Genomic DNA, 21,181 nt, shown 5'->3' on the forward strand with positions numbered 1-21,181 from the left:
GGCGCCTGTGGCGGCCCCGACCCGCCCGGCCCCGCCATGTCCCCCGCCGCGCTGCTCCGGGCGCTGCCGCTGGCCGCGCTGCTGCTGCTCGGCCCTGCGCGGGCATTCCGGCAGGCGCGGAGGCCCAACGTGGTGCTTATCCTCACCGACGACCAGGACGTCTGCCTGGGCGGCATGGTAACCCTGCGGCGGGGGGCGCGGGGCTGGCGGCAGCGCGGCGAGGGGGGCTCGCCGCCCGCCCCGCTCGCGTACCGGGCTGTCGGACGGCGAGAGCGAGCTCGGCGGGCGCGGTGTGGGGCGAGGGTCGCTCGGGGTCGCGCTGGGCCCAGCCCGCAGCCGGGCAGGGGCTCACTGCGGCCTCAGGCCAAGCAGCCCCGCGGAAGGAGCGTCGCGGCCGGGCTGCCACGGGTGGGATGAGCCGCTCTGCCGAGCCGCCGGGGCTCGGCTGCGCCGGGGCTGGGGCCTCTAGAACAGGCGCTGCAGATCCCCCTGTAAACACTCCACACTTGTGCTCGCTTGTGCAATCGCTGTGGCCACGCCAGGCCCTAGCGAGAAGGATAGGGCACTCGTAGTGTCTTGCCGGGGTAGTTAGTAAAAACTGTGGTGTTGGGCCTTTTTCCAGGCAGCCTGCTTCAAGTCCCTGGCTTTACCTGGCATCCTTGCATTTTTAGCTGATACCTTTCTGGTACTTTCTTTTCAGACCCCCCTAAAGAAGACTAACACTCTTATTGCCCAGATGGGAATAACCTTCGTAAATGCAGTAAGTGTTTGCATTGACACTCTGAACTTCTGAGGCGTGTGTGTTTGTGTGTTTTATATCTTTGGTCGTCTGAGGTCTCAAAAAATGGTATCAGTTTCATGAAACTTGTCAATATGAATGTGGGGTTTTTAAAATTCAATCGCTACCTACTTTTCGGTCTCAAAATGAATATAACTTAAGGTGATGTTCAAAATCTGTAGTTTCACTTTCTAAAAGCACTTATGCTCACTTCCTTAATCTGTAAAGTAAAATTGCATAGTCTGAACATTAGAAGAAGCTGCTCAAACTTTCATTTGCTTCATGCACAATGAAAAGTCACTTCACTCTTTTCATATTCTTGTATACCTCCATGGCTAAAATAATGGAGTGAGTCAACGATCAGACAGTATTTTAGTGGGTTCTTGCCCTGTCTAAAAACCGTGTCCGGTTTGGTGGTGAGAAGTTGAAGGGCATGTGCTGCAGAGCCCTGAAACTGGCTTCATGCGCAGTTTTTTACTAGTGAAAATACTTTGGATATAATTCTGGGTGTCTAGAAAGAAGTAATTTTTATTGTTTAATATATTAGTCAGCCTGTTAACTGATATTTGAAAACCATAAATTTTGGCATAAAATTGTTTTACCATCCCAGTCTCAAATCTCCTCATTCTGTTTTTCCAGTATGTCCCCAGTGCACTTTGCTGTCCCAGTCGAGCTAGCATTTTAACAGGAAAATATCCACATAATCATCATGTCGTCAATAACACTCTGGAAGGGAACTGTAGCAGCAAGTTATGGCAGAAGATTCAAGAACCATACACCTTCCCAGCGCTGCTCAAAGCTATGTGTGGTTATCAAACATTCTTTGCTGGAAAGTATTTAAATGAGGTATTTGATGTTTAGAATTTTTTGTTGTTTTTTTGTGGTTTGTTGTTAGAGTTAAGAGTTCACTGAGGCAAATTTGTGGGAGAACAGGTACTTTCAGAGCTCTTACAGCAGTTACCCAACACTTTGAGTCACTTGTATGTGTGTGCTTTAGTATTTTTGTCTTTTTAACTAGGATATAGTTTCTAGTAGTTCATAGTAAGATGTAAAATTCAGCACTGAAAGCTGTAAGGCTGTGTGTTCCTCTTGTGTGATGGAATTGGATTAGGAGCTATATGAGCTACAGGTTTCTTAACAGCATGTTTTCTTTGCATCTCATGGTGGAAAACGGTGGTATAATAAAACAGTGGAACGTGAATCTTCATAGCCAGGCACGAATTTGTCTGCTGATGTTCCTGAGGCAGCAAGGGGAAGGGAAACTTAGCTGGCTTCCTCTGAGCATCCCTTGACTCAGCAGAGTCTCTCGTGCCTGCAGCTAGGCGAGCCACGTCGATTGGAGAGGGCTGCCCTGAGAAAACCCGTTGTGTTGCTCTAAGGCACCCTCTGTTTTGAGTTTGGCACTGACTCAGCAGCTACTTTCCCTATTTTGCTGTCTTAAAGGCTAGTTGTTGTAGATTATTTGGCACTGAGGTGGCAAGAGGCTAGCATTACTTGAAGTTCCTACCCCTCTTGGGAGAGGATGAAGGAAGCTGTTGGTCTGTGTGGAATTCTCTTTAGTATCTTGTGAACTCTTATCATGAAGCCTGCAAGTGTCTTGTCACATGGATGTCTTGATCCCTGCTCATTATTTGATATGTACACTATGTTCTCCAGGATCTCTGCATATTTTCACGTGCAGAATGGAGCAGGGAATAATATTTAAATTTTACTGATGATTGCTAAGCTTTCAGTTACTGTCTAGTTATTGAACCCTGGTTTCTTTAACAGGTCCTACATGTGTTTTTGTATGCATATATATGCGGTTTTCCACATTCTGAAATTGAATTTGGCTTGACATGGTTTCTGAGTAGTGTTGAATAAAGTACATGAATGTGAAACATAATATCTAGCTTTGATTCATCATAATTTAAACTGTGAGTCATGATCTCTCTTTTTTCAGTATGGAGCAGAGGATGCAGGGGGAGTAGGTCATGTCCCTCCTGGATGGAGTTTTTGGTATGCTTTGGTATGTGACTTGTCTTTTTTGTTTAATTTTGGTTGCTTTATAATACAACTCATGTTCTAACTTTGCTGGTCATGAAAGAGTAGGAAAAGAGCATCTAATGATTTAATGCAAATTTTCTTCCCCTTTTTCCTTAATTGTGTGTCAGATCTGTGGCTTTTAAAGGAGTGCTCCTATTGAGTGCCTAGAGGAAAAAAAAAAAAGCAATTTGTAAAGCCAAAGCAGTGTGAGACCAGTTTTGTTGATGGAGACCATTTTTGAGAATTTTTGCAGTATCCTTATGGCAGATGCTCATAATCTATTTGACAAATGCTCGGGGGCAGTTAATTTGGGTTATTTCAAGTAATCAGTGTAAGTCTTGCTTTGCATAAGTGTCTGTGTCACTTTTCTTTTTCACAGGAGAAAAATTCGAAGTACTACAACTATACTCTCTCAGTAAATGGCAAAGCACGAAGGCATGGCGAGAACTACAGTGTAGATTATCTGACAGATGTACTGGTAAGAACTTTTGCAATGTGTGGTACAGAAACTGCTTATGACCAGATAGTGCCTTGTGCTGGGGACTTGGGAAAGGCTGAGATAATTTGTTAGGCTGTGTTAGTTCACAAATGGACAATTGTACTGTCGTGAGTGTGCGTGGGCATTTATCAGCAAAGCGAGACTGAGTATATTTAGAAATGACAGGTTTATATTTGAGCTGTGGAGAGGAAAGGGGTTCCAGCTGGCCATTTGCTATCCAGTAGCCTCACTGAATTCATACTGACTGCTGTGCTGCAGGAGGAACAGGTAGGCAGAGATTTAAATTACTTTATACAATGATATGTTTCATTATAATATGCAACTTCTTTAACAGATTGCATGCTTCCAAATGAAATCCTGACCCAGTTAAACTTCACACCATGTTTTGTTTCTTAGGTATTATGGTGTGTTAGTATCTTGTAGTCTCCAACTCCATCAGTCTGATAACCTGTAAATATTAAAGCCTAATCAGTCCTTCATAGTATATGAGGGCAATGTGTAGCTGATCAGGGGAGGTTTTAGCCTCTTTATCTGCATAAACTAAAGAGAGGTAATGAAGATGTCAGATACTTTAAGGAAGGATGGAAGAGTTACTTTAGCTCTCTTAAGGCCCTGTTTGGCAAGTAGCAGGGGCTGTGGGTGGGGGGATTGTCTCCCCATCTGCCAAGCTGGAGTCATAATTTGATGTGATGTTACAGTGTATAGATTGGTACTGTGTTACACTGTATAGGTTAGCTCTCACTAAAACTCTTCTCTAGAAATATCTCCTTCAGTCTTGTCTTCCATTGAGACCCTGAGGAGTTTAATTCCGCTGGGGACTTGAACGCAGACAGCTGCTTACTAGCAACAGCACTGATTGATGTTTTTAAGGATACTGAACAGCTGTCTGATTAAATTTAGATTTACATTGTCTAAAGCTAGATTGGAATTGATAAGCCAGAAGTGAGACTATTCTATTACTGGCATTGTACTGGGTTTTTTTGATCCTTCAGCAGCTCGTAAGCATTTTGTCCAGCAGGTCATTGTTGCATAAACTGCTTATTTGTGGTATGTTACCTATTGATACAGCAGTGTATCATGATTTTCAGTTTGTTGCCTTCTACATTATTCCTGTAGTTACCAAACATGTATTCAGCATTTCAGAGACAGTGTTCAATTCATTTGCTGGGCAGTGCACAGGAATAAATTGCTTATGGAAAGTTCCTGTGTTGCGTGATGTGATCCTCAAGCTTTCTTGTGTAAGGGCACCTGGGTACTTGAGTCTGGTATTAAGCATCCAAACACCTGAATCTTTTTACTGCACTTCTCACATGTTGCAGTTTAAGCTCCTAATGAAATCAAAGTTGGCTATGCTATGAGTTTCTGAATGGTTCTTATCCTTTCTTGACTTGGCTGATGTATAACTGAAGTTGAGCCCTACTTGCTTAGATGCTAAATTTAGAAGGAAGGAAGGGGGAATTCCTGGTGTATTGTTTTTTTTCCTAGAGAAAGAAAAGGATATCCAAAATGGGGTATACTAATTCAGGCAGAAAAAAAAACTGTTGCAAGATTTGAATACTGAAGAACTCGCCTACAAGTAATACCTTTGAAGCTTTAGTTTTAAAGGCTGACCTAGGGGAAGTGAAAATGGAACTCACAATTTCTAACTTGCTACTTGAAATTGTGTATAGGCTGAAATAAAAATTAAAGTGCAGTGGTGTGAGTGAGTGCATTTTGGCACTGTTCTTCACCAGACCTGTTTTCAACCCTTGTAATCTTGCAGCTTGCTGTAGAATGAGCATAGGCTATAAACAGTGGGGCTGAATTTTTTTTTTTCAGAACTATTGCTATTTCTGAAGAAAGCTGAAGCTCTTAAACTGGGATCTGTCAGATGGGAGATGTGTCTTAAAGTCTCATACTTGGACTATGTTGAAGAAAGCTCTGATTTTACTTGATTAAACCAGAGTATAGGTGGACTTTGTTGTACTTGGAATAGGCCCAAACTTCTGATGAGCTTTCCAGGTCTAATTAATGCAAGGGTCTGAAGTAGGAAGTTGTTTGAAGATGTGAGAAAAATTATTTGTTTAACATGAGCCACTTGGGGTTATTTTTTATTATGAGCTGCTCTTCTAGACATTTGTAGATGAGCAAGCAGTAAGTTTTTGAAATAGTTTAAATGTTTGCAGTATTACCAAGCTCTAAATAAGTCATGAATGTCTAGTTTGGATTTGCCAAATAGCTGCTGTTTTCCTTTGAGGCATGACTTTTCTTCTCCAACACCACTGTTCACAGGCCAACATGTCATTGGACTTCTTGGAGTACAAATCTAATTTTGAGCCCTTCTTTATGATGATTGCAACGCCAGCGCCACACTCCCCTTGGACACCTGCTCCACAGTATACAAAGAGCTTTCAGAATGTCAGTGCACCAAGAAACAGCAATTTTAATATTCATGGCAAGGTAAGCTAACTAGCAAGACCCCGTGTAAGTTATTCTAGTTTGTGAGAGCAGAAGGCAGTGGCCCTGGCTTGTGTGATGTTAGAATAGGTGAGTACTATGACTGCTGGTTGTTCAATCATGTTAAATTGGTGTGTGTCAGGGTCAGATAAGTTTGTTGTGACTTTGAGATATTTGCACGCTAATGTCTTGTAAAAAAAACAACATAGTGGCAAGAGTGATATGGTAGTACAATGGAGTTATGATTGATAAAGACAAAAAGTGAATTCTGTGTCCCATTTCTAGACTCTTCTGAAGCTCTTAAAAATTTCTTATGATTGCTCTCGGTATGTTCAGGGGAGCACATAGGTAATGTGCTACTCAAAGGCTTGGGTGAAGAATGGCAAGAGCCCTGTCTTCCTTCACACATCTGCTCATGGATGGGGGCAGTCCATTCCTTGAGCTCATGGCAAAGCTTCCCTGGGCTGAAAGCATGTCAAATTAATCAGAGGACTCTGGAATCATGAACCATAGGGCCCAGGTTAGTAAGTGCTTTGAAAACTTGTTTGCTAAAATAACCTAATGTTACAAATTCAGACATCCTTCCTTCCTCTGCCAGCAAATATGGCCAGATATGGTCTAGTTCAGAGTAATCTGCTGCAATATACTCTTCCAGTATGTGAACTTCACAAGTAGTTAATTTGGTGAAAACTTACAGAAGCTTTGTATTTTTGATTCATGTAATTTAAAATATAGAACACATTGCTGTTCAGTGTTCATTTATTTCACTTCAAGATTTGCTTCTAATTTTGAGACTGAGATAATGTTGCCTAAATGCCTATGAGGAGCCCAGGCATACCTCAGGTCACTGTGACTCCTGTAGTACAGGATGAGACTTGTTTTTAGCTGAGGACTGTAGCTTGCAAAATGACCATGTGCTAATCAGTATGATAGAAAAACATGAATGAAAAGACAGAAAAGGGCTGCAGACAGTAACAAATATTTTAGCCCAATCTTTTTAAGTTTCAAACTAGAGAGTGGGAATCAGACTGAGGTTTTTTCTTCCATAAAGGGATTTCAGATTTTTACTTAAGACTCCATTACTGTAATAGAGTGCTTTTAAATTAGTAATTTAGAAGTAACTTGACCAGTGAAGTAAGCAGCTAGCAAAATATACACTGTGGAGTTCCCTTATGTGGTGTAAAAGCTCTGCTTGTGTCTGTATAACACAGAACAAAATTCTGGACTTAAGGTTTGGCAATTAATATCTGTGGATACAGCAGTTTTAGTAGAGGAACAGACTAGCATTACCTTCCTTCCTTGACACAGCTATGTGTGTTTCTGCAGCTGGCAGTGTTGTGGTCTTGAAGCCCAAGTCTTCTTGGAACTTCAGTGTTTTCTAGAGCTTCACTGTTCTCTGGGGCAAGCACGATTCCTACAGTAGCAGTAAAGATATAAATAGGCGAAGACCCTCACTGATGTTGTAATGCTTGCTTGACAGTCTTGGATTGTACAGTCTTGACTCCTAAAGAAATGTTGCCTCACTTCCTTGTACTGGATGTGGGCAAGGGCTACTAAGAGGAACCATTTAGGCAGAATGGAAAACAGGAATTAAGCTCTTGTATGCATCATTGGTCAGAGTCTGAGTTTAACTTCTGCTTTGGATCCACAGCTAGAAATTGTATGGAATTATCAGCAGCTTGGATTCCCAAGCAGAATTATTAATAGTCCAGATGAGTTTTATCTAAGCTGTTCTAAAAGAGAAGTTGATTAAGGTATATGTTGGGTATCTCCCTTGCATGCCTTGTTTTTCCTACACCAAAGCTCAGTTGTTCTGATTCTTGCAACACATTGTATATTGTCTTGATCTCCTAAAGTTTCTCCAAGAATGCAGCTTAGGGAGGCAGCAGGATTGGTGGACTGCTTTGTATATAAGTGCTGAAAGAGATATGACAAGGAAGCAGATTTGAGAACTCTGAGTGTGAAGCTTATTGAAATCCACAAAGGTGTTTGAGTGCTGTGTGAAGTTTTTGAAACTTCAGAGAAAGGTAAGAGGAATAAAATACTCAAAGAAGAGGATTCTGCTGCACTAGGTTGCTTACCTGCCTGAGTTACCCAGTGTGGTTGAGCCTTACAAAGCTCCTCTCCTAAGCACAGCCCTTGTGAAAGGCAGCTGGTGCACTGGTGATGTTGCCAGCTCCTTTGTTCTCTGAAGAACTTCTGCTGACTGAAGAGAGGAAATACATCACAAATCCTTTCTTTTTCCTCTCCCAGCTGGGATAGACTGTGTCTTTCCAGAGAATTGTTTTACAGCTCCTATAAAAGAAACAGCTGAATGCAACAAAATTAAACTAAACTGGACATAACTTTAAGTCTCCATGCCAGAAATCTTTCCTTTGGTAGTCAGGAGCAGAAGACAAGGGAACTGAGTAATTACAGGAGATATGAGTCACTTTGTTGTGAGTCCCTAAAGCCTGAGCTCTTCAGTCATTTGCTTGTGACAGGAGGGAAATTGTATAACAAGAGGCTCTACACAGAGGAGTGATCACCTAAATACAGGCTTAAGCTGAGGGTGATGAGTGGGTCATCTCTGACCTACTAAATGAAAAAGTGTAAAGCTGCCCTGACATGACTGTATTCTTTGTTCTGATCCCCACTAATACTAACTTTCAGCTTGTTCACAACAGACCTTCCCAAGTATTTGTACAGCAGGTGACCCAGCTCACACTGGTCCTTCAGTGTGGGAGCATCACTTTTTATATGAATTACATCATCTCCGTTACTTTGGGGGTGTAGGTAGAGAAAACAAAGAAAGGGGCTGTTTCTGAAATGTGGGAATACATCTAGAAGAATCCATGATGCTGCAGCTAAAGAAAGTCAAAAGTTTTATTAAGATTTTGGAGTCAAAATCTAAATAAAATAATGATGTTCTGTTCGATTCATTGGTCACCAGCCCTGATTTTTTATACTACCAAGAATCTGATAGTGGCACTGTCTGACAGCCAAGTCCAATCTTACAATGATGCTCAATGCTTCACATTTTCCTCAGATCTGTCTTACACTATCACTCTTTTACCTCTGAGAGAGCCTTCCCTAGGTGCGTTCACAATTTTCTTCCCTGAAATGCTTTGAGAAGATCCACATCTTTTTTCTTCTCACCAAGGGCTGAGCATAATGGAGCTGTAATGTATCTTACTCTTGAAACTTAGATTTTACGTGAACCAACAGGGAAAACTGAAGTCAGGTCAGTTTGATGGCATTGCTTTTTCACAAAAGCAATAGCTTTTGATAGTTTGATAGCAGACTTTTTCACAGGAATTGTTTTTGTAGTTGCTCTAAGAAAGGCTTAGAACTGATATTTCTCCAATACTCTAATCTTTGTTGATTTTTTTTCTTTAGAACAAGCACTGGTTAATTCGCCAAGCAAAGACTCCAATGAGCAACTCTTCAATACAGTTTCTTGATGATGCTTACAGAAAGCGGTAAGAATTTTTTTGTTGCTCAAGTTTTCTAGTCAGAATTTGTAAGGTGTGGATTTTTTAAAAAAGTTATAGTAAATCTGACAATTGATACCAGATTACTTCTAATAACAATTGATATCAGATTACCCCTAATGGTTCTCTGGCACTTGTCTGAGAAGACCTCCTGACTTTGTTTACATTTTGCAAATAAACTTTGACTTCTTTATATGGTATAGAAATATCATATTCACAAATGCTGCCATTGTTTGTCACAAAAAAGACCAATCACACCTGGTCTCTCTATTCTTTCAGTGCACCACAGGGTTTTATTAAAAAATGGCCTTACCTTCACTTAATTCCAGTTTCTTACATGATGTGCATCGCATGTAGTTGATCTGTCTGCTAGCTAATCTGATTTATTAATCTTGTCTCTGTCTGTACATGGGAATGCTTGACTGGCTAGGGGAGGTGCTAGATTCCTTTTTATAAAGGGGATGTGGTGAATAATGTGCAGACATGTCTTGTTCCCTTTTTTAATAAAGAGCGAGGGTATTTGTTTGCACCACAGATGCTTTCTTTAATGTAAAGAAATATTTGTTTCTTTTTGAAACAAACATTACCTAAAGTGTTGATCTTCATTTTGAGATGTTACCAGGCATTATCTTGTCACTTTGGAGATGGAAACCCAAGATTTTCCAGACTTTTGCTTTATAAAACATGAAGGTAAAAATTATGCCACAAAATTTTAAGCTGAGAGACAGCAGAATCCAAGAATTGAGTAGCTGTAGTTAATTCAGCATGTACTAGTCTGTGGAGGGTAGTGGAGGCAATCACTTTTCTCAGCAGCAAATCCCATGACAAAGAAAAGAACTTGTAGCTGTCAAAAGCTTTAGATACGCTGAAATAATGGACCCTAACATTACATGAATAACACAAAACAACTGGTACAGTTTTCAAGGAGAAAGGATCCCATAAAGACAACTAAATTCATGGTTGTTTTGCATTTTAATATTAAACTACATATAAAGAACTAATAACAAGTGACCTTGCAGAAGATAACTGACTCTTTGTCACTATGATGCTTCAAGGTTGGTCTTCACTGTGTCCAGACAAGAAGTAATCAGCATTTTGATGTTTTTCACAGACAGTACAGAAATCAAGAAGAACTGAGAACAAACAATGTATTTCTATCTTTAATTGCAGCCTTAAAAAAAAGTGCAGTAGTCTATGAAGTTTTTCAGAATTTGTAAGCAAAATAATTCACTTACAATGCATATGCTGCTGACTAGAACCAGAGTATAAATGCCCTACTTGCAGTCAGGGTTATTCCCAATTTTTCACACTCATATGTGAAGTACTTTGTTTCTGTATAGGTGGCAAACTCTGCTATCGGTAGATGACCTGGTAGAGAAACTCGTGAAGAAATTGGAAGTGAATGGAGAGTTGGACAACACATACATCTTTTACACATCAGACAATGGCTTCCACACTGGTAAAATTTTCACTGATTACTGCTTATTTGTAGGAGATCAAGGAATTGCATAACCTTTTTACCCTTATGACCACTCCAGAAAATGGGAACAGCAGCTGTGGAAAGCTATAGATGTGAGAAGTACTGATACGAATTGCGAAACAATCTGGAGTTGCAGTGTAGGGTGTTTGGGATTTTATTGGTTTTTGGTGTTTTGGGTTTTTTTTTGTTGTTGTTTTTTGGTTTTGGCTTTTTTTTTTTTTTTGTTTGGCTGTGGTTTACAGCATTAATTTCTACAAGTGTATCCTGGTATGCATAAAATTAGGACAGAAATAAAGGAAGGGTCTCTGCGTTCTGTAGGAGTTGGTATAAGAGGGTTGTCCAGTAAAAATCTGTCAAAAACCTGTCTGTATCATGTTGTGCAACTAAAAGTACAGCATCTAAGCTGTTAAGATTTATAAGTTATGGCTTACACTTTGAAGTTATCTCTTCTGCCCTCCAATTTCTTAATATAGTTCAAGTTTTAAAACCTCTCTTCTTTAAAAATGGGCCAGTGGCAAATAACGTGCCCGTAGCAGAAGGGGTGGAACTAGATGATCTTTGTGAGGTCCTTCCCAACCCAAACCACTGTATGGTAACACAAGGCTGATAATGTAAGCAAGAAGCAATTTAACTTTTTCCATCTTCTGTTGTTTAGGTCAGTTTTCTTTGCCAATAGACAAAAGGCAGCTCTATGAGTTTGATATCAAAGTTCCATTGCTAGTTCGAGGACCAGGGATAAAACCAAATCAGACAAACAAGGTAAGAAAGAAGTGAAGTCCCAGTACAGATTTATTTTTTATGTTGTTTCACAGTTACCGCTTTAGCTACTAATTTGTTACCCTGCATATATATGTATCCATTAAATGAAATACACATAGTGGTAAAAAGTGCAAAGGCCTCCTTATAAAAAAGCTGTCCGTTCCTGCTTGAATCAAATTAATCCATTGCAGGCCACACAAGCAAATTAATTTTGAACTCACTTTCCAAATTCCCTACCATTGCTTTTCAATGTTATGGGGCTCATCAGCCCATAAAAATAAAATTAGGTAGTGTTTAGATGCACCTACAAATATGAGTATTTAAAATAGGTTCCGAACTTCTGAAGTTAAGTTTTCTCATCCTGCAGATGCTTGTTGCAAATATTGATTTGGGTCCCACTATTCTGGATATTGCGGGATATGACTTGAATAAGACCCAGATGGATGGGATGTCACTGTTGCCGCTGTTGGTAAGTAGGGACAGGGACAGCAAGCAATGATTCTTGCAGGGGTAATTCTTCAAAGTCAGTAGTACTTCCTTTGATATATTAGGTTGACTCATAACCCAGATTCTTCCTTTGATGTTGTTTTCAAGTGGGATGCTCATAGCTGAGTGAAAAAAGTAGGTATGCTTAAATGCAGATGTATTTTCATAAGCACTACAACTTTGTGGTCATATTATAATGGAAAGTTGTCATCCTTTGGATAATTCTCACATTTGTAATAATTCCTCTTTTGAAGCCTGTATTTTGTTTCTACCTTGCATTCTCCTTCCCCTTTTCCTTAGCATTTCTCAGCATAGGAATGAGAGAAAAGCAGACTGTTCTTATTAAATCTTTGGTTTGACTCCATTTTCAGTAGAACTGGTGTTTCCTGCCAAACTGTAGAAGAGTGTATGTGGTTTTATAAAGTAAACTTGACCTTTCTAATAGGTGAGCAGAAGCCTATTTAAATAAAGCTGCTTGGTGATCTGTTTAGTTTTAATTAATTTAGTCTATAAATTGAAGGCAGCTTACTTGGAAAGTAAGCTTGGAAAGATCATCCGGACTTAAAATGGTGCTTTGCTCTTGAAACCTTGTATCCAAACCTTAAGCTGTTCTTTAGACAGAAGCAGGTAAAAGGCACCTATTCTAAACTCTGGTGGAATCAAATTTGAAACTCATTGTTTTGCTGCATATGCCTGTGGTGGTGCTGTACATTAACTGTAAACTTTCATCTTCCTCTGTCTTTTAAAATGCAGCTACAAATAGACCAGCTTAAAACTAGTTGTGTCTTAAAGCTGTTTCTTTTTTTTGCTTGGTTGTTTTTTTTCCAAGGGTATATTTTTCCATCTGTTGTGGTAATGTGATACAAATCAAAGGGAAACAGTCTTGTTGTGGGGATCTTGTCTGTAGGGTAGTAGTACTTGGTCGTGTGGCTCCTCCTTGGTGTTACTGCATGATCTTTATAAATTGAAGATGGTATTTTAAACCCTCACAGGAAGGTGTACTAATATTTTTGGAGTTTAATCCTTGTCTTCCAGTTACACAAGACCTTCAAACCTAAAGCTATTAGTTAAGACTGATACTGCCTAGTAAGCAGTGGACAGTGTTAGTGTTATTCCAAGCACGGATAATTTTTTCTATTTCACAGTACAGTAGATACTAAGTTGTGTCAACCTCTTGTAGAGAGGAGACAAGAATGTCACATGGAGATCAGACTTCTTGGTGGAGTACCAAGGAGAAGGATACAATGGCAGTGATCCTACCTGTCCTGGCCTAGGACCTGGAGTCACAGTAAGTAAGACAAGATCTGTTAATATTAGGAAATAGCTGCTGAATTAAACCTGTTTGTGTGGGCTAACCTGGTTCTGTATGTAAGCTCCCAGTGTGTTGGTAAGTAGGAGCTAGCTCTAGAGATGTCCAGTCATGTGGAACTGACATGTCCATATGACCAGAGAGAGCACAAAAAACCCTTTCAGTGGGAATTTATGGAGCCTCAGGGGTGGAGACTGATGCAGGAAGGTGTGGGCTTAAGTCAAGTGTGTGGAAGTGACATAATGTTCTTTCTAAACTTTCAGTAACCTTATTGCACCATTCTTGTTTGTGATTGTTATTTAAGTCACTAGTTGCTCTCTAAATCAAAGCAGGTTTGCTTTGCTTTAGTAAAGTGAAGCATCCCATTGGTGCTGTCTTCAGTAGTGCATTGTGCTGTTCTCTTCTGTGTACATACATTTGTTTCCCAGACAAAATGCACTTAATCATGGTGAGTTTAATAACACTGAGTTTTTGCTTAAAATCCCCAGTGGAAATTTGCATGTGATAAATTGAGATCTGGGTGTTCATCTGTTAGCTGCAGTTAGCATGAACTGGTACAGGAAAAGTTCATCTTCTGCCCTCAAGTTTTTGTTCGCTGCTTGCTTCACAGCACTGCTTCCCAGACTGTGTCTGTGAAGATTCCTATAACAACACGTATGCTTGTGTAAGGACACTGTCAGCTTCCTGGGATCTGCAGTACTGTGAGTTTGATGACCGGGAGGTAAGTCTGTCTGACTAGCAGATGTCAGCTGTGCACAACCTGTGTCTGTCTGCACTCTTATCAGCTCTCAAGGTTTCCATGAAGTACTCTGAAAAGCAGACTGGCATTGCTTGCAGGATAAACACTGAAGTACTTATCGCCTGTTGTGAATGTTTGACCAAAACTGTAGCAGGGTTCTGGGAAGAAGGGGAAAAAAAGGATGTGGGAGGGGAGTGAGGCCTAAACTATGGTTATTACCTTCTGGTATCACCTAACAGCCTCACAGGGAGCTGTGCTAGACTGGTTTCAGTTCTCTCTCTTAGCCTAGCTCAATGTAGCAGTCTCTTTTGAACCACAAATATTTTGCGATACCATAAACACAGCAGAGGTATGGTGTTCAACTCTTTTACTTGGGAAGACCTGAAATCCCAGGTTAATAATTTCTCATCTATTATTTGCTTGTTTGTCTGGCAAAAATAGCAGTGAAGTTACAACTGTGAGAAAGGTCTCTGACCTTGTCTTGAGTAGTTTTGGTATAAGGGACACAATGTCCCCCCTTCAGAGGCTGCTCAGGTCTCACTACGGGAGCACGTGCTGTACTTACAAAAGGTGGTGTGTCACGGGGCTGATCTTTAGTTGTGCTTGTTTGCACACAGCTGCTCCAACAAGGATGTGGGGTTTCAGGCAGCTGGGTCACAGATCTAACAAACTATGCTGTCAGCAGTTGTGCAGGCACAGCATGAACAGCAGGTATGCCCAGTAACGTGCACCACACAACATGTTGTATGGTAGTCTACAATGAGCAGCTTAAGCCAGGGGAGGAAAATCCCACAAGATGTTTTTGCAATTAGACAGTGTGAAAAGCTGTACAGGAAACTGAAATATCAATTAGCAGACCCTGGACTTTGGTTTTCCCCTTTCTGACAAATTATGGTCAAATTAAACAAGTCTTGTCAATTTCTTTGTAAAAGTAGTCTGCAAAGTTGACTCAAGAATACTCTTCATGTCACTTTGGGATTTTTCTACTGAGAAGGTATGGCTGTGGCGTTTTTGGGTCACTCTGCATACCTGAGCTAGGTGGAATGAAACCAACAGTATGGGAAAGGTGCAGCCATGTGGCTTCTATAACCTTGCAGTGAACCTTGTAAGAAAAAGGCCAAAGTCTATCCAGATATGCCTTTATCAAAGTTAGACACAACTCAGCCAGTTTTTATCAGTATCATCTACAGTCAGGCCTCCTACTCTAGCGCAGACAAAACCACAGCTACATTCTTGAGATACTGTTGACCAGTATTTGTCCCACAGAAGTGTCTAGATATTTAATGTACCAAAAAACAAATCTGCCCTAAAATCCTCCAGACAAAACTCAAAGTACATGCACACAGAATAAGCTTTTTCTGTTTGGGGCTGTAGCATTCTTGCATTCAGCTGTTTTATACATGAAGAAGTTAATACACTTGTCTTGGTATGATAGCTCTAAGTATCTAATGAGTATAGAATGTTGATGTGATAGTAATGAAATTGAGTTATTTTGAGATCTATTCGTGAAGACTGCCAGCTTAGGCAAGGCCTCTTACTGTAGTCTTACAGTCGTAAGACAGGTGCTGGAAAACAATCTCCTGTGGCAGGTGAGTACTTTAGGTGAAAGTAGAAACTTTTCCAACAAAACTGTGCTACTGCAAAACTGAGCTTTGCTTGCACGCTGTCCTGTCTTTGACCACATAGCTGCATGGCTGAACACAGCTTATGTGTGGGGCTGCTGCAGTGGAGTTCAAACTAACATCTGAGGGTCTGTGCTGCCGTAAAGCATTCTTCTCAAATAATATGACTGTTAATTAGCATTCAGGACTTAATACAGTGCAGGAACTTTCTCCTGCAGGTGTTTGTGGAAGTGTATAACTTGACTGCAGATCCACACCAGATCAATAACATTGCTAAAACAATTGATCAAGAAATTCTGGAGAAGATGAACTATCGACTGATGATGCTGCAGTCCTGCTCGGGAGCAACGTGCCGTACACCAGGTGTCTTCGATCCCGGGTAAACACTGATGCACTTCATTACTGTAACACTTCTAAATAGAACTATGTATTTTTTAAATTTGGCTTTTATAGAGGGGTATTTATGGTGGAATATATTGTTGCTATACATACTGGTTTTTTAATAGAGATGTTTTCTTGATGCTGCTATTTTTTAATGGTCAGTCTGTATTTTAACTTATCATGTATAACTTTGGTGATATGATACTAGCACTTTAATGTTGTCAGACATTGACTTAGCACAACTGTACACTTTATCTGCTCTCAGTAGTCAAGAGACTGACTTCATGTTTGCCTGCAAACCAGGAAAAGTTCTGCTGGTTTCTATAGGCAGGTAATTTCCAAGTACTAGCTCTGATTGTTCCTGAAGATGCTGTTTGCCAGAATGTTTTGTGCAGGACCTGAGCTGTCTGTATTATCTGTTGGAAGTAAATAGCACTTTCTGCCTCAAAACTCAGTCACTGATCATTTGCACCAAAGCTTTTTTAAGCAGTATTTAAAATGCCCTTATGGTATCCTCCAAGTGCTACATAAGTTTGTTATTTGGGACAGGAAAGCTTTCTGTTAGAATGTATCTCCTGAACGCTTGATGCTATACATGCCCCTGTGCTGCCTGTACATTGTAGCTAGGATTTATTTCTTTGGAGACTCAGCTTTTTGGTTGCATGTTGTTACAGTTTATCTGTTGTAATACAACTTGTCACTGCTGTGTACTGCAGAGGAAGCAGCCTCTCACACAGCCTTGTAGCAGAGCTCTTCTAGCACAGAGCTCTCTCTAGAAGTGCTGGTCACTGCAAGCCAACAGCTCTCACTGACTCTGTTCCTCTCTCCAGGTACAGGTTCGACCCACGGCTCATGTTCAGCAATCACGGCCTGCGGGCTCGGAGGTTTTCTGCACAGTTCTTGGAAGGCCCTTAAGGGCCTCTTGCAATGGGCTCCTACCAACCAGTTTCTCCAGTGACTGCAGCAGGTCTGTCTCTGTTAACTTTCGCTGATTACAGCTGGAAGACTTTCAATGGGCTTTTCAAACCCTGTTTGGAAGGAAACCCCTTGTCTTTAGCTGGTTGCCTTGTGCAATATATATATTTTACAGCTGAACTCTAACTGTAAATTGTTAGACACAGCTAATCTGTCTTGCTCAGATCGTTGATTACCACCTTTGTCTTTCAAGTACCTTTTCATATCACAGGCACAGAGGTGAACCTAATGTCTATGAATCTGAACAGTTTATTTTGTTCTAAAAAATAAGTAAATGTGTATTTGAGTCAGGTTAGATAGGCAGGTGCTATTGCACAGTAATGCTCGCCCATATTCAGTGTCACAGACCTTAAAATCTATGCTTAATTATAGGTTCCCTGTATTGAGCTCCAGGCTGTTAAGGACAATAGCAAACTATCCCAAGAGAGAATAGGAGGGCATTAATCAAAAAAAGTGTAGGATCTGACTAGCAAGTGTCTTGTGCAGAATTAAAATCCATCTACTAAACAGTCTGTTTCACTGAGACCACTTTGAGATGAGACCAATGAATTTTGTGGGACAGCTTCGGTAGCTTGCAAACAAGAATGTAATTTCAGCCTCCTGGTTTTAAATGCTGGGCTGGGTTACTATGTACTACTGAAAAACCTGTTAGGGTTTTAGACTGACTTCCTAGTGAGTTAAAAAACTGTTGAGACTAACAAGTATTCAAGTAAGTGTGCCTGTGCTTTGAGCTAACTCTTAAGTCTGTTTTAATACACCAACAGAAGTAGTACTAAAAGAAACAAAATCCAACACCCACGGCACCACAGTAGAGGTGATCTGTTTCTAACCTCCAAATGTCTTGAATTGTCTAACTTCTTATGTTGATTAGATTCTTGAAGGTAAATTATTTTGAAAGCAACTAGGTAAAAATAAATCATAGAATCATTGCTCACTAGACATTAGGCTAAGAGCTATTTTTAGGCAGTTTAAATGCTTCATAGAGTGTTGCTTTTTGGATGAGACCTAACTACTTGGAACCTGCAAAAAGTGGCCTTCACATCAAAGGTCTGCATGTCAGAAGTCACCTGGTCTCCCTCCAAAAGGGGGATGTCTTTTCAGCCTTCCGATTAGGCTTATCTGAAATGCAGCCATCATGTGCACCCAAACTTGAGTATCTTTCTAAATCTTGAAAAACACACAAACTTGCATTACCATGTAACTTCTGTGTAGATTCACTGGCAAAACACCATCTGGAAACACTGAATTATGGATCTTCTGCAAGACAAGTTGTGTTGCTTGTGGGCACATCAACTCTGTTTTCAGACATGATAATCATTCCCTTGTCAAACTGTAGAAAAACTATTTAGTGTTGAATTATTTCACATCTCTTACCCCAGCAGAGAGCATGATTATTTCAACTAATCATTAAGTAGGCAATGAAGTATGATTCAAAACTGTGAAGATGCATACCCCAGTGTGCAGATCCACCAACTGGATACAAGCAATGCTACAACAAAATAAGTTTAATTTTCTTGGCTTTTAGTTTTGAGGCACAGACGTCCTTAATGTAGCTTAGATTTGCAAACTTCTGTAGTGGTCTACAGGTTAGATTTTTATAGAACTTTTGCTTCAAATCTCTGGGAAGTGACCAAATATTTGGAAGAAAAAAAATAGCTTGAAAGGTAATGCTTCAGCTGAGGTATCTGTATAAATGCAGAGGGTTTTGGATAGTCAAACTCCTTACATGCTTTCAAAAACTCAGGACTTTTTTTTCTCAACTACAGCTGTAGCTTTATCCTGCTTTTTGTTTCTCAAGCTTTACTATTGGCCATCAGTATCCTTTATACACTGTTTTGTCTTTAGAAACCAAAGTTGTCTTCATGCTCTCAAAGGTTCTCTTACTGAGCTCACATAGGTAGTGTTTTGCTTGGAGAATTCTAGCAATTCAGACCTGTTCTTTGTTGAAACTTAATTTTGGTAGCTGTGTGGAGGCTAGTGTGAAATACATTGACTGCTGCACATTAAACCCTCATCAGTCCTATCAAATCTGGGTCGTACATCAAGTTTCTGCTTAAGTTTCAGTGCAAGTAATGTGTATTCTGTTGCTCCTTATTAGAAAAAAAAGCTTTGTTGTGGGTACAGAAATATGACTCTAATACAGTCTTAAAGAGATTTTAAGCCCTAACAAGGACACTTTCTTTTGAATTATTTATTATTTGCCTAATCAGTAATATGAAAGTTGACAGAATTGATGCAGATTATTCAGTATGAGTGACCAGATGTTTTACCCAAATTAATATTCTTGCTGTCTGCACATACCTGTAAAGCATTTCATTCCAAGGCTCAGTCATTTAACACACTCACTATCAGAGAACCACACTATACCTAAAATCTGGCATAGGTAGTAAATGTTGTATTGAATTGAAATTCAGAGTTAAATTAATCAGTCCTTAGTGGTTTAGGAGAATATTTGATTCGCTGCCACTTTTGACAAAGACTTGAAAATTGTTAAGCATGTATTTCAAGGAAGAACAGGAACCAAGAGCTGCCTGCATTCATTGCTTTTAGAGCAGTTTATCACTTGTGTCTGTTGCCATAAAGCAGTTAATTCTGAGTATTTTTATGGCCTCAAATGAACAGTGTTAATTCTTATCCTTGATACTTAAAAAAAAACCACTGTGAAGGATCTTTGACTCTTACCCAGATCTAATTCCCAACTAAGTTATTTTAAAACTAAATGGTCTTTCTGGATATTTCCTTTCATGTGTTATTTGACCACGGCTGCATCTACACCTGGTTAAGGAAGGCATTCATGCTAAATGTACACAGTTTTAAATAAAGGGCCTTACTGGTACAGAGTTGAGTTTAAATGAAATGTGGTCATGTTTTTTACTTTTTTAAGAAAATCATTATTATCAAAAGCAGAGCTGTGATTTTTTTAATCATCTGGTAAAGTAGATACTATACAGGGAGAAATACAATTATTAATTTCATTGTGTTACCCTAAAGCAAACCAACATTCATTATCATCACTTCAGCATAAATGAATACAGCCAGTACCTGCTTACCCAGCATGGGCCCAGAAAACTGGGCTTCTTCATTTTGGGGAATGAAGCTGTAGCAGGGACATGTACATGGAAATACACACCCAAAGCAGGTATAATACCTTTCCAATCTAGTTAAATTTGACACTGATTCATCAAGCTGAATACAGTATGTGAACATAAGGAAACAGCTGTCATTTATTGTGATTCAATTAAAATGAATTTTCTTTGTATGTCTCTCTGTATGTGAGCATACTTTGCTGTAGCATGTTGTGAGTTTATTTCTGCTGTTTTGAACATCTGTTTAGAAAGTGCCCTTCCAGAGGACCCTGTTCACTGCTGCACTTTTGAAGAAAGAAAAAATAAACTGCCTATCAAACTTCCTATCTTTGTTCCTGAGCTTGAGTTAAACCTTCCTACAGGAATAAGCTGTGTCATGTGTGTAATGGCTGAATTCCTATTTTATAAGCCTTTAAGAGCCTCTGCTTTACTGCCCTCCTTCCTAACAAGGACTACTTCATATGGCCACAGGGAACCTTAGTGTACAGCAGGACAGCACCTGACTACTTTGCACCAGGAAGAAACCCTGAGGTGAGGGAACAAAGTGAAATGCAACCTGTATTTGCTTGCATTTTCTTGGAAACTGGTATAGTTGAGTGGCTGGAAAACAGAAAGCACAATGGAGAAACTGCTGTTCATAATTAAGAGTAACATGTTCTGCCCCAGGAAAGAGGAAGAATAAGATTCCATGTGAGGCTTTTTCCAAAATGGAACTGTGACCAACAATAAGATACATGCTACTTCTTCACCTCAATCCCTGTTACAGAGATTAATTTCTTGGGTGATTCTGTTTAAAAATACTACATACATTTCCTGAACTATAGAAGGTGGTGATTTGATACACCTTTAACCTATTAAAAGTCTGAGGCTTTCACAAGCTATTAAAGTATGTATTTCTGCATTTTATTTGCATTTCTGCTTAACCATGTGGTATCAGTTTCATTTCTCCTTCAGCAAGGAGGTAGCAGTATTCCATTAAGTAGACAAAAATATTTAATGGCTGCCTGCACATTGTTTGCTTTCTTTTGATGTTCCATCTTATGAAAACTATGAAGTTTACTGTAGCACAACAAGAAAGGGCAGCTCTGTATTACTTAGACATTGCCATCACTGACAGCCCCAGTGACAGGGTC

General features: G+C 40.0%; 1 protein-coding gene across 4 annotated transcripts in view; it reads left to right on the plus strand.

The window, feature by feature from the left end:
* GNS (glucosamine (N-acetyl)-6-sulfatase) overlaps positions 1-21,181 on the plus strand; it is a 26,792-nt gene continuing 5,611 nt past the window's right edge. The window contains exons 1-15 of one of the 4 annotated variants that reach the window (XR_005953191.1): positions 1-177; positions 701-760; positions 1,418-1,624; positions 2,721-2,786; positions 3,183-3,281; positions 5,574-5,741; positions 9,117-9,199; positions 10,552-10,670; positions 11,347-11,450; positions 11,818-11,919; positions 13,117-13,224; positions 13,856-13,966; positions 15,825-15,985; positions 16,818-16,954; positions 20,297-20,372. Coding sequence is in view for 2 of the 4 variants with exons in the window: in XM_041411336.1 (XP_041267270.1) it covers positions 37-177; positions 701-760; positions 1,418-1,624; positions 2,721-2,786; positions 3,183-3,281; positions 5,574-5,741; positions 9,117-9,199; positions 10,552-10,670; positions 11,347-11,450; positions 11,818-11,919; positions 13,117-13,224; positions 13,856-13,966; positions 15,825-15,985; positions 16,818-16,902 (1,614 nt within the window). In the remaining 2 variants the exon portion in view is untranslated. Of the gene's footprint in view, positions 178-700; positions 761-1,417; positions 1,625-2,720; positions 2,787-3,182; positions 3,282-5,573; positions 5,742-9,116; positions 9,200-10,551; positions 10,671-11,346; positions 11,451-11,817; positions 11,920-13,116; positions 13,225-13,855; positions 13,967-15,824; positions 15,986-16,817; positions 20,373-21,181 lie in introns of those variants that run through there. The other 3 variants (XR_005953192.1, XM_041411336.1, XM_041411337.1) reach the window with 3 other exon arrangements.

The sequence above is a fragment of the Onychostruthus taczanowskii genome, unplaced genomic scaffold (genome assembly GCF_017590055.1).
Source record: "Onychostruthus taczanowskii isolate IOZ18803 unplaced genomic scaffold, ASM1759005v1 scaffold35, whole genome shotgun sequence".
Taxonomy (NCBI): domain Eukaryota; kingdom Metazoa; phylum Chordata; class Aves; order Passeriformes; family Passeridae; genus Onychostruthus; species Onychostruthus taczanowskii.